This window comes from Mastomys coucha, unplaced genomic scaffold (assembly GCF_008632895.1).
Source record: "Mastomys coucha isolate ucsf_1 unplaced genomic scaffold, UCSF_Mcou_1 pScaffold5, whole genome shotgun sequence".
Classification (NCBI taxonomy): domain Eukaryota; kingdom Metazoa; phylum Chordata; class Mammalia; order Rodentia; family Muridae; genus Mastomys; species Mastomys coucha.
The window spans coordinates 28,013,837-28,025,438 of NW_022196911.1; the positions used below are offsets into that span (position 1 = coordinate 28,013,837).

Consider the following 11,602-nt stretch of genomic DNA (forward strand, 5'->3'; position numbering starts at 1 on the left):
GACCCTTCCCCCTCTGTCCTCACCCACCTGCCCCTTCCCCAGGACTCTGTTCTGGATCGCTGCTGCCACCTTGTGGCAGGCTCCAGGAACTGCAGCGGGCCGAGATCCTTGAGGAAGACAATGGGATGCCAGTAATTCAAATCATGGCTTCAAATACTGCCAACCTCCAGTGTGGTGCTGGTGGTGTTCGAGACCCTGAGGCTACGAGCAGCACCCGCAGGGGCCCAATTCTTAGCCCTTATTATTCCTTGGTTGGCTCAGGATGGCCCCTGAGGTGGTGCTGTGTGAAACCATGAAGGACGCCCCCTATGACTACAAGGCTGACATCTGGTCCTTGGGCATCACCCTGATTGAGATGGCGCAGATCGAGCCCCCACACCATGAGCTCAACCCCATGCGGGTCCTGCTCAAGATTGCCAAGTCGGACCCTCCCACCCTGCTCACACCCTCCAAGTGGTAAGGAGAACTGCGTAATTATGGAGGGTCTGAAGCCACTCCATAGACATGTGGTACTGGGGTCTGCATGTGCACAGTGGACTCCAAAGTTGAGGGGGTGTTGGAAGTCGGGAGGGGATGGGGCACCTCCAGGCCTTTCCAAACTGCCCGCCTGAACTATACAAAACCTTAGACATGAGAGCAAGGCCAGTTAGCCAGGACGAGATCCCGTTTTATGTCCCGGGACATAGAGAACCGGAACAGAGCCCAAGCAGCCACATGGCCCAGGGCTGGGAATGGGGACCTGGGTTCAGATTCTGACACCTCTGTGCTCATTTTCTAGCCAGTCTATGTTCCTCTTAGACGTCTGTGTCCTGGACAGTGGTGTGCATGAGAAGAAGGCCGTCCCGTGGACCCTGTCTGCAAACACCCACCCCCGGGCATGTGGTGCTGGGGCTATAGCTCACTTCTTACTTACGCCTGTCCTGCAGGTCTGTGGAGTTCCGAGACTTTCTGAAGATAGCCTTGGATAAGAACCCAGAAACCCGGCCCAGCGCCGCACAGCTGCTACAGGTGAGTGGCGAGTCATTGCATCGTTCCTCAAGGCACCGGTGAGGTCAAGTGCTTAGCTCGGCCATGAGGTACTATGCCCAAAGAGTGTTCCATGTGTCCAGTGCACTATTGGATGTGGTGGTGGCTCACATCTCTAAGTCCAGTGCCTGGAAGGCAGAGGCAGGAGAATCACTCAAAGCCTGGTTTACGTAGCAAGTTCCAGGCCAGCCAGAGCTACATAGAGAGACCCTTTCTTAAAAAGAAAGAAAAAAAAAAAACCAGAAGTGGATCTATTGGCTGGGAGATTCTGACTTTCCTTCCACACTTCTGGTTCAAAATCAAATGTGTGGCCTTCCTCAAGGCCTACTTCCAGCATGGTGTGTTTGTTTGAGAGCCGGGGCTGCTGTCACTGTCATGTGCAAAGGCCCCAAGCCACTTGGGACCAGTTGCTTCCTATAAATGGCACCTCCCGTGCTGGGGCATCCGGCCTGCCTGACATTGTCAAGGCAGAGACCAGCTGCCACCCGGAGCCTTGGCAGGAGCTGGGAATTCCACTTCCTAGCTGAAGCAGTGTCTGCCAGGGGATTCTCAATGCGCAGCATAAGAGCATAAGGCAGAGGGGAGAGTGGCAGAGGGAAGGAGCTCTGCCTCAGTTTACCCAGGTGCCCTCAGACCGGCTGGGGCTTCTCCAGTACCTGTTAAAGTGTAGGGTGGAGCGGGGGGGATACAGAGGTCTGCCAGATCTGAGGACAGCGGGCTCACTTGCTTGGAATGGCAGCTCTGGGGCAGGTCTTGGCTGTGGGTATCTCCACCCTGTATCCGTGACTCCTGGGATGCTGTTATTCTCTGTCCTTTTGTATCCTGTGTGGCTAAGCCACCCAAGCTCGCCAGGACTGATGGCTCAGTCATTCATCTGCACAAATGTCCCTGCTCAGTGTCCTGCAGCAGTTGGTAACCTAGATCTGAAATTAGAGGTGTGAGGAGTTCCCTGGGTGCCTCTGTTTCTCCCTTGGTCGGATGGATAGCCTTCCTGGAGTCTGTGTGTAATGCTTTTCACATGAAACCATCCTCGGGCGGACCCTGCTCACTTTGTTCTAACAGTTCAGTGACACTTTTCATGGATTGGAGGTAGTAGTGAGCTCAGGCTTGTCGCTCATCGAACCCTGCCTGGCACCTTCTTTCTTGACTACTCCCACTCCCACCCTCACTCCTACCCCCACCTCCCCACTGCCCACTGATCATTCCACCTAGCACAATTAATGACTGTGGTGAGCGAGCTCTGGGCTCTCTGTTCCCTCTCTTTGCTGGAATGATCACAGCCAGCCTGAGGGGGGCCCTGGCTTTGAGCCTTATGCTCAGTCCTCCCCGAACCCCAGACCTTTGTCTCTGAATATCTCTGGATGCTCAGAGCCACTTGAGCCTCACCCAACCACATGGAGCCCTCAGCCCCCTCCTCGGGTGCATTCTGCAGTGGCTGCCCATTTTGTCCCTGGCAGCCCGGCACTCTTTCTCATTTTCCATCCCTCTCTCATCATGAGTATGATTCTCTGCCTCCAGAACAGGCCCAGAATGCACCACCTTCAAGCAGCCACTCCCGGAGCTGCCTCACCCTTCACTCAATTAATGGCTACCCTACTGGTTCTGCCATTCCTGAGTCTGTTCTCAGTGGAACTTTGTAAACACGATTTCAGCCCTTCCCCCTAAACAGAGCCCTCATTAGCATGGTTAGTGCTTGTCCTTCTTACTACAGAGACAACATGCTCGGTAAAGGCATCATAGAGGAGGGATTTATTTCGGCTCATTGTGGAGTGTGTCAGTCCATCATGGTGGGCAAGGCCTGGCAGCTGGAGGGGGCGCTGGTCAGGCTTGTGGTGTTATTGTGAAAGCTGTGGGACCCTTAGGGGGTACAGTGTGGCTGGGTTGTTAGAGGTGTCCCTTGACACCTTTATAAAGGTCACGCCCACCCGTTTATGGTGGCACTCTCTGACACCAACTGCCACACCAACAGCTCCCAATGTGCTGCCACAGCCAAGACCAGAGGCTCCTCCAGCACAAGGTCACACAGCTGTCAGGGATGGTTCCTGTCCTCATTCTAGTGACTTGACTCTGAAGTCTGAGTTCTTGGCCGCTCTGGGGAGCTGCTTCTAATGAGTGGAGGAAAGTAAAAAAGTCCAAAACAGGGATGGAGAGATGGTCGAGTGGTTAAGAGCACTGGCTGCTCGTCCAGAGGACCCAGGTTCAATTCCTAGTGCTCACAGCTGTCTGTAACTCCAATCCCAAAGGATCCATTGCCCTCTGCTGGCCTCCACAGCCACTACAAGTGCATGGTGCACAGACACGCGTGGCAGCAAAATACCTGTACTCATAGAATAGAAATAAAGCATTTTTAATACCAATTTAAAAAGGAAATGAGGAAAGACAGAAACAAAGAGGCCGGAGGCATGGGGCCAGGTGAGGAGAGCTTACTTTGATCTGAACATCGCCCCCTAGCGGCTTCTCAGTGCACAGAGCAAAAATAAGCTCATTTGGAAAGGCCGTGTATTTTAATGACAGCAGAGATCCTGGACCAAGAGAGGTGCCAGTTGGCACACTGTATGCTGTCTTCTCCATGCTGGCAGCTTGGAGCCCTCAGCAGAGCTGGTTCTGAGCAGCCATCCCTCTTCCTGGAGGGGTAGACAGTGAGGCCAGCTCTGATCTGCCCTTCTGCAGGGTCATGAATGCCTGGAGCAGGGCAGCATATGGAGTGTTTGCCCGGTGTTTGGCCATTCTGGGAAGTTCCTGGGTCCAGCTCTCTGAGGCACCTCAACATCTGACCAGGCGGAAAGACTTCTCTCCAGCCCCAGCTAGAGGGTGTGGGCTGATGCAACAGTGTCCCTGCCTGTTCCTTGTCTCTCAGAGCATAAACACAAACCGTAGCCAGGTCAGCCTTGGCAGGGCTGCTCACACAACAGCCACCTGCCCTGGGCCCCCTGCAGGGAGCTGCCCTGCTTAACGGGGCCTCTGTGAAAGGCTGTCCTCCCTTCAACCCCTCCTCCCAGGGACCTTGAGCTCCAGGCAGGCAGAGCAGATGGTTCTCTTCAAGAGCTACTAATTTGGTCAATATGTAGGGTGCCCTGGTGAGAAAGCTTGGTACCCTGAGAAGCCTGGGCCCACACTGCTGGTTTCTGCCGCGTCTGCCTTAGCTGGTGCAGAGCAGTGTCCCTGGGTGTCCTGCTCACGGTGGTGTTTCATTTGCTCCGGGCATCTTGGCTCTTCTCATCATTCCCAGAGAGCCATGCTCTGGTAGAGGAGTGGTGGTGGGTGCGACGAGGAGGCTGCCTGGATTGTTCTCCTGCTCCTGCTGTGGTACTGGTGCTGGCCGTCAGGACAGTAGTGGTGGCGCCATCTAGAGGGCAATGATAGTGATTATGGTGATGGGGTTATGGTGGTGGTGATGGTAATGGTGATTATGGTGGTGTGGGTAGTAATGACACTGTTTTGAACACTCACTACAGACCACACAGGACACCTAAACTATTATCTTACTCCGCTGAAAAGCAAACTACAGCACAGAGAGGCTCTCTTGACTTGCCCAGGTTGTCAGTGAGAGCTGGATTTTATCCCAGGTGGCTTGGCTCCTGTCACCTCAGCACATCCCGGTGACCCGTTGGTTAGTTCTATGAGAAGCCCACTGGGACATGCAGCTCTCCCGGGTAGCAGAGTGGAGAATAACCTGGGGACAGGTGGCTGTCCGGTGCCCGAGGCTGTGCATGCCGCCCAGGCTCCCTCCCTGCTCCCTTTGCCTGTCTACCAGGCACAGGCTCCGGCCTCCAGGCCCAAGCCTCACTCGGGCTCTTTAGAGGCCGTCCTTTTTCTAACACTCTGTACCTGGAGTTTTCCCTAACTTTGCCCACATATCTCCTGGGTCCCAGCTTGAATGTGACACCTCCCCTCTCAGGAAGGCCCCAGAGAGCAGCCTCCAGCTTGTCAATCTGTCTGTCGTGGGCCTTCTGACAAACTTTGGTGAAAGGCCTGACCTGGCCCCGGCACATGAGGTCACGTCCTGGAGTCACAGTATAGCCGAGCAGGAAAATTCAGTTCTTCACAGCTCCACTAGATTAGATGAACTGAGGTCAGGCTGGTGCAAGAAAACATGGCCGGCACAGCTCTTTAAAGATGTGATGTTTGTAGCTTCAAGGGGAACAAGATGAGTAGGGATGGCCTGCTGCCTATCCACTGGTGACTGATTTTTTTTTTTTTTCTTTTCGAGACAGGGTTTCTCTGTATAGCCCTGGCTGTCCTGGAACTCACTCTGTAGACCAGGCTGGCCTCGAACTCAGAAATCCGCCTGCCTCTGCCTCCCAAGTGTTAGGATTAAAGGCATGCGCCACCACTGCCCGGTTGGTGACTGATTTTTAAAGTGCTGGGGATTGAACTCAGAACCTCACAGACATTAGACTGGCACTCTGCTCCTGCTTTATACCCAGACACAAAGGACACTTGTTTAATTTGGTTTTCTGTGTGTATAATGGGCAGGGCACACATGCGCCATGGCATAGCGTGGAGATGAGAGGACAGCTTGTGGGAGTCAGTTCTCGCCTTCCATCACCTGGGACACAGGGATCAAACCCGGGTCTTGAGGCTTACCTACAGTGCTTTACCTACTAAGCCATTTCACCAGCCCCAGGAACACTTAAATGTACACATGGGAAGGAATAGTTGCTCGTGGATTTTTCTAGGTTCTGAATATGGTGTGGGTTTTTTAAATATTTTATTTTGTGCGGGGGCATGTTTTGCCTGCGTGTAGATCTGTGCTCAAGTGTGCAGCATGCATGGAGACTACAGGAGGGTGCCATCTCCCCTGGGACTGGAATTACAGATGGTTGTGAGCTCCCATGTGGTTGCTGGGACTTGATTCTGGGTCCTCTGGAAGAGCAGTCAGTGCACTTAACTGAGTAGCCACCTCTCCAGCCCCTGAATATGTTCTTGAAGTGTCAGAAGGGTCGTTTTTAGTCATTGAAAGAATGCTCCAACATTTTTGTTGACACCATTCATCCACCAATAAGATTTCTGATAATGGCAGTGGGTCTCAGCAGAGCCTTCTCTCTGTGAACCTCAGATGAGCAAATTCCAACCCAGCGACACCCCTAAGCCTCCGGCTTTCCTCTCCTTCTGACCCTCATGACAAAGGGGGCCGAGGGACCGATCCCACTATGGCCACTCTTTGTGCCAGGGAAGAGATATCTTTGTATTCACATAGAGTTCATTCACTGCCAGGAAACTCTACGTTGCCTTTCTAAAAACCATATAGATACTTCTGTCCAAAGACATGATAACAGAGGCAAGATTGTCCCTAGCTGGTCACCCAGAGCAGGAAGCACCCCCGTGTGCCCAGCAGCAGCAGCAGCAGCAGCAGCAGCAGCAGCAGCAGCAGGATGTTTAACAGACAGTGGCCTGGTTCTTCAGTGGGACCGTGCAGTGGAATCAGGAAGGAGTAGGGGTGGAGATCAGTGGTAGAGACCGCTGCTGAGCATCTGTCCCGAGCACTGAGAAGCATGTGACCTTGCAGTGACCCTGCCGAGCCTTGGGACCTCTGCTCAATGCAGGAGATGGATCCTCACATCTGCTACAGAAGAGAATTCTGGAGACTGGGGGCCAGGGGGCGGAGCCCTATTGGTTGAATCCTAGCCTAGCCTGCCCCTTGGGGTTTAACCCCTGGCACTGCATACACTTGGTGTATTGGTGCATGCCTGTGATCCTCGCACCAGCAGGGTGGAGGGTCAAGGCATCCTTGGCTGCATAGAGTTTGAGACCAGCCTGGGCTACACAAAAATCTATCTCAAAAAAAAAAGAAAAAAGAAATATTAAGACAAGTCATAGTGAGACAAAGTTACCAAGCTTGTCGATTAAGCAGGAAGACGATATGTGCCTGGACACAGAGAGCATGGGACTGTGAGGGGCACATACATGCCTGAGACCCCAGCGGTAGCCACACAACGATTTGAAGCAAGTTAACTTAGCAATTGGCTCAAGGCCAGGGTGTGCTGCCGTGCTCCTTAGCCACAGAATTCTATCCTTGAAGAGACTTTGTAGGAACATGGTGTCGCTGGGTATAGGAGGGTATCTCACTTACTATTCTATTGTAGTGACAAGACACCATGACCATAGCAACTTATGTAAGAATGGGTTTCTTAGAGGCGTCAGCTTCAGAGGGCTAGAGTTCATAACCATCAATTAGGGGAGCATGGCAGTGGGCTGAGTTCAATTCCCGGAACCCACATGGTGGCTCACAGCCATCTATAACTGCAGTCTCATAGGATCTGATGCCCTCTTCTGGTGTGCAAATGTATGTACAGACAAAACACCCATGCACATAAAGTACATAAATAAATAAATTAAAAAAGAAAGAAACTTAACTCCAAAGCTTCAGTGGCATACCTCCTCCAGTGAGGCCACACCCCCTAATCCTTCCCAAACAGTTCCACCAACAGGGGACCAAGCAGTCAAACATGAGTCTATGGGGACCATTCTCACTCAAAGTGCCACATTCTACTCCCTGGCCTCCATAGGCTCATGGCCATATCAGAACACAAATCATATTTAATCTATATATTAGTCAGAGTTCTCTAAAGCAACAGAACTGGGTAGAATGAAACAGCTGAATGGGGGAAGGGCTAGCATGGGTCAAAATGAAAGCAAACAAACAGACATCATCCCAAGAAAGAACAAGGCCTGGACCCTGACTTTACATTTACTTTCACGTGAATGGTCTCATTTCATCGTCATGACTTCCCGTGGCTTCAGCATGCCTGTCTGCCTGCCTGTCTGTCTGTCGTTTGGAGATGGCTCAGAGAGGAGGAGTGGCGTGCTCAGGGTCACACAGCTTGAGTCACAGAGTTGGGTGTTCCCTCTACGCGCAGGGCTTCTGAGTTCCCCTTCCAACTTGAAGTTCACGTGTTACCTTGGGGCCAGAGTTGGTCCTCGTAGCTCCAGGGTCAGATCCTGCAGCCCCACAACGGGCTCCAGATGGCTCTAACTCAGGTGTGCCTTCCCCTCAGCACCCCTTCGTCAGCAGAGTCAACAGCAATAAGGCTCTTCGGGAGCTGGTGGCTGAGGCGAAGGCCGAGGTGATGGAGGAGATCGAGGATGGCAGGGAGGATGCCAGGGAGGATGGAGAAGAGGAGGATACTGTGGATGCTGTTCCGGTAAGTCTGAGAAGCATGGGGGTGAGGAGGGTGGGCCTCAGCTGCCCCTGGGAGGAAGGCTGGGGAAGGATTCTATTCTGCCTCTTGGGGCCAACTGGCTGGGAGTCCCAAAAGCCCCAGGGTGCCCAGGGTGAGGCTGCGCAAATGGCCAGATCTAAGTTCTTGAGCATGCAAGACCTAGAGCTGTCGTCCTAGGGTCCCTGGACTCATAGTTTAATCCAGGGGCTTCTCCTGGGGGAATTGCTCTCCCTAGAGAGTCCCCAGTAAATCAGGGCTGAGTTGTCACAGAGCTGAACACCCCCGACCCCCACCCCCAGGCCCTTCACATTTTTGGTTTTTGAGAGTCTTAACTGTGTAGCCTTGGCTGGCCTAGAACTCACTATGTAGACCAAGCTGACCTTGAACTCAAAGACCTGCCTGCCTCTGCCTCCTGAGCACCGACATTAAGGGGAGGTGTGTACTACTGTGCCTGGCTCACTAAATTTTTAACTTAAAATTTTTTAATTAGAATTAGGCTTCATTGTAAACGTTTAAGACAAAAAATCTGTTTTTGGTTCTCACTCAGATGGAAGAGGTGCCAGGCTTCTGCCCCATCCATACCCAGTTGTAATTCCCGTAGCCTTCTTTCTACCTTCATGCCACAAAGAGACATTTATTCTTGATCCATAGAGATCAGTATTTGGTTTCATCATAGCAACGTTTCCAGTACTCTCCACCCTACCAAAAGGAAAATACAGGGGACAGGCAGGCTGAAAGCAGCCCTAGGTGGATTGATCGGGACTTTATGTAATTTTTTAATGTGACCTAGTTGCCATCTAGAAATCAACAGATATCATGTGGAAATTCAGATTACTGAAATAGCCGTGTAGCTCAGCTGGTAGAATGCTAGCCCAATATGCCTGAAACCCTGGGGTCTATCTCAGCACCCCCATAAAACTGGCATGGCGGTACACATCTGTGATCCCAGCACTTGGGAGATGAAGGCAGGAGGATTGGAAGTTCATGGCCATCCTCAGCTACACAGCAGGTCGGAAGTCAACCTGATCTACCTGAGACCCTGTCTTAAAAACCAAAAGAAAAAATCAGATTGGCATATGTATTGAATTTGGGAGAACTGGCCTTGGGTGAGAAAGGGGTGTTCCCCCACACGGTGACAATCTGCTGGGCCTCTCTACAGCTGCCCACAGTCTGTTTGCCCCATAGGACAGGAGCAGCTATTAGCTGAAATTATAACTAGAGAGAGGGAGAGTCTTTGCCTTGGTTGGTAGCTTGTTTAAGAAAGGCCGTTTGGAGTGGTGGAGACTAGGCTCAGTGGTCCCTGCTCTGCTCTGCTGGCCTGTCACCTGTGGGGCCAGACTACTACTGTGGAGCCCCAGCGACTCAGCCTTGACTCTTTTCTAGCCCCTAGTCAACCACACTCAGGACTCCGCTGCCGATGTAACTCAGCCAAGCCTCAACTCCGACAAGCTTCTCCAGGATTCTTCCACCCCGCTGCCTCCCAGCCAGCCTCAGGAGCCTGTGAACGGGCCTTGTAGCCAACCCTTGGGGGATGGATCCCTCCAGACCACCAGCCCTGCAGATGGGGTCTCCAAGAATGACAGTGGCTTGAAGGTACCTGTTCCCCTCCGGAAGTCCCGGCCACTGTCCATGGATGCCAGAATTCAGGTGGAGGAAGAGAAACAAATCATTGACCAGGCTGAGCACCCCAGCCCTGCAGCCAGCAGGTCCCAAAAGGCCAGCCAGAGCCGACCTAACAGCAGTGCCCTGGAGACTTTGGGTGGCGAGACTCTGGCCAATGGTGGCCTGGAGCTCCCCAGCTCTGTCACTCCAAGCCATTCTAAGAGGGCCTCGGACTGTAGCAACCTGTCTACCTCAGAGAGCATGGACTACGGCACCTCCCTGTCTGCTGACCTCTCCCTGAACAAAGAAACAGGCTCATTGTCTCTCAAGGTAATCTCACCTGTCACCTGGGCACCAAGGCAGGCACGTGGGCCAGCGTGCCATGCTCAGGTTCCGTTCTCACAGGCAGGCAGAAGCTGTTTGCTTTGTATTTCATGTGTGTATTTGTAAGAGGGTTAGGGGTGAGCCCAGATCTTGGTGCATACTTAGCAATACATGCTCACATGCACATACGCACATGTGCACGCATGCACATACAGCCTCTTGTTTTAAATGGTTCATGGGTCTGGCTCATTAAGATTTTAGCTCACCTCATAGCTTAACCCCCCCCACATGGAGTCAGTATAAGATGTTATGCAGTTAGTTTGGGTTCAGATTTTGGTTAAAGGGTCCAATAAAACTGGGGAAAGAACATTCCCGAAGTGGAGGTTCCCCGGGCTTGTGGGCAGCTTTGTGACGAGTGCTGACTGATAGATTCAGTGAGGGTGCAGCCACTCTCCTCTCTGGCCTCCTGACTGGTAGTGGGTGACAGTAGGTGCTGTAGCCACTCTGTGCAAAGTGCTTTAAACAGAACCAAAAGGCTGCTTCCTCCCATAGTTTCCAGATGGGCAGCTGGCACAAGGCTGTGTGGGTGGAGGCAGGGAGGTGCTCCGACCTCGGGCTGAGCTCCTTGTGTGCTTTTAGCCCTCTTCTGGAGCAGCAGTGAGAAGGAGCCACCCTCTTCCTTGTCTGCCTCCAGCAGTCCTGCTGAACTCACTGTTGGCCCCCTGAATGCCCAGACAAGGCTGGTGTAGGAGATCTGGGGGAGAGAGTGTGCTGGGCACTTCTCTACAACCTTCCAAGATTTGCTCAATATAAAACACACGGTAGAAAGTCACACATCCGTCAAGGGTGAGGCCGTGAGGGTGGGAGCAGCTGACAGCCCTGCAGGAGCAGCTGGAGCAGAAAGGAGCTCACTCAAACAGGAGCGTTTTATTTCTTCCGAACTGACACAGATAGTCACGAACTGCGATTCCCCAACTGTGGCCAGCGGCTCTTCTATAGAAGCGTCTTGTACTTAGGCTGGAGATACGGTCCAATGATAGAGTGCTTGTGTTACATACACATGGCCCTGGGCTCACTCCTCAGAACCATTTAAAAAAAAGGGGGGGCAGTGGGTGTCCAAAGTGCAGGTGAGATACGCTGGGCAGATGTATACCGAGCAAGGAACCAACTCTCAGCTCCCTGGCGTGCCTACTCCTCTTGAAGGGGCTAGAAAGGCCTCAAAGGGCCTTGAGCTATGTAGCAGAGGCAGGGTTAGGTTCTAGTACGAAGGGCCTTTGGAGCTGGCAGAAAATTCAGAGGCCATGAGAAAATCAGTATCAGCCCTTCTCTAAATCCTCAACTGAGTTAGAACCGGACAATTCCAGGGCACCACATGCCATACCACCATGACACCTTAGAGAGGGTCAGGGAGTCCTCTCCAAGCAGCCTGTGTGGACTGCAGTTATTCAGAGAGAGAGAGAGAGAGAGAGAGAGAGAGAGAGAGAGAG

At 52.6% G+C, this 11,602-nt stretch overlaps 1 protein-coding gene across 1 annotated transcript in view; it reads left to right on the plus strand.

Annotated features, from left to right (window-relative positions):
• Nucleotides 1–11,602, plus strand: part of Stk10 (serine/threonine kinase 10) — a 102,812-nt gene that overhangs the window by 62,458 nt on the left and 28,752 nt on the right. Inside the window, exons 6-9 of the mRNA XM_031350595.1 lie at nucleotides 262–456; nucleotides 927–1,008; nucleotides 8,025–8,171; nucleotides 9,573–10,121. Coding sequence (XP_031206455.1) covers nucleotides 262–456; nucleotides 927–1,008; nucleotides 8,025–8,171; nucleotides 9,573–10,121 — 973 coding nt within the window. The remainder of the gene's footprint in view (nucleotides 1–261; nucleotides 457–926; nucleotides 1,009–8,024; nucleotides 8,172–9,572; nucleotides 10,122–11,602) is intronic.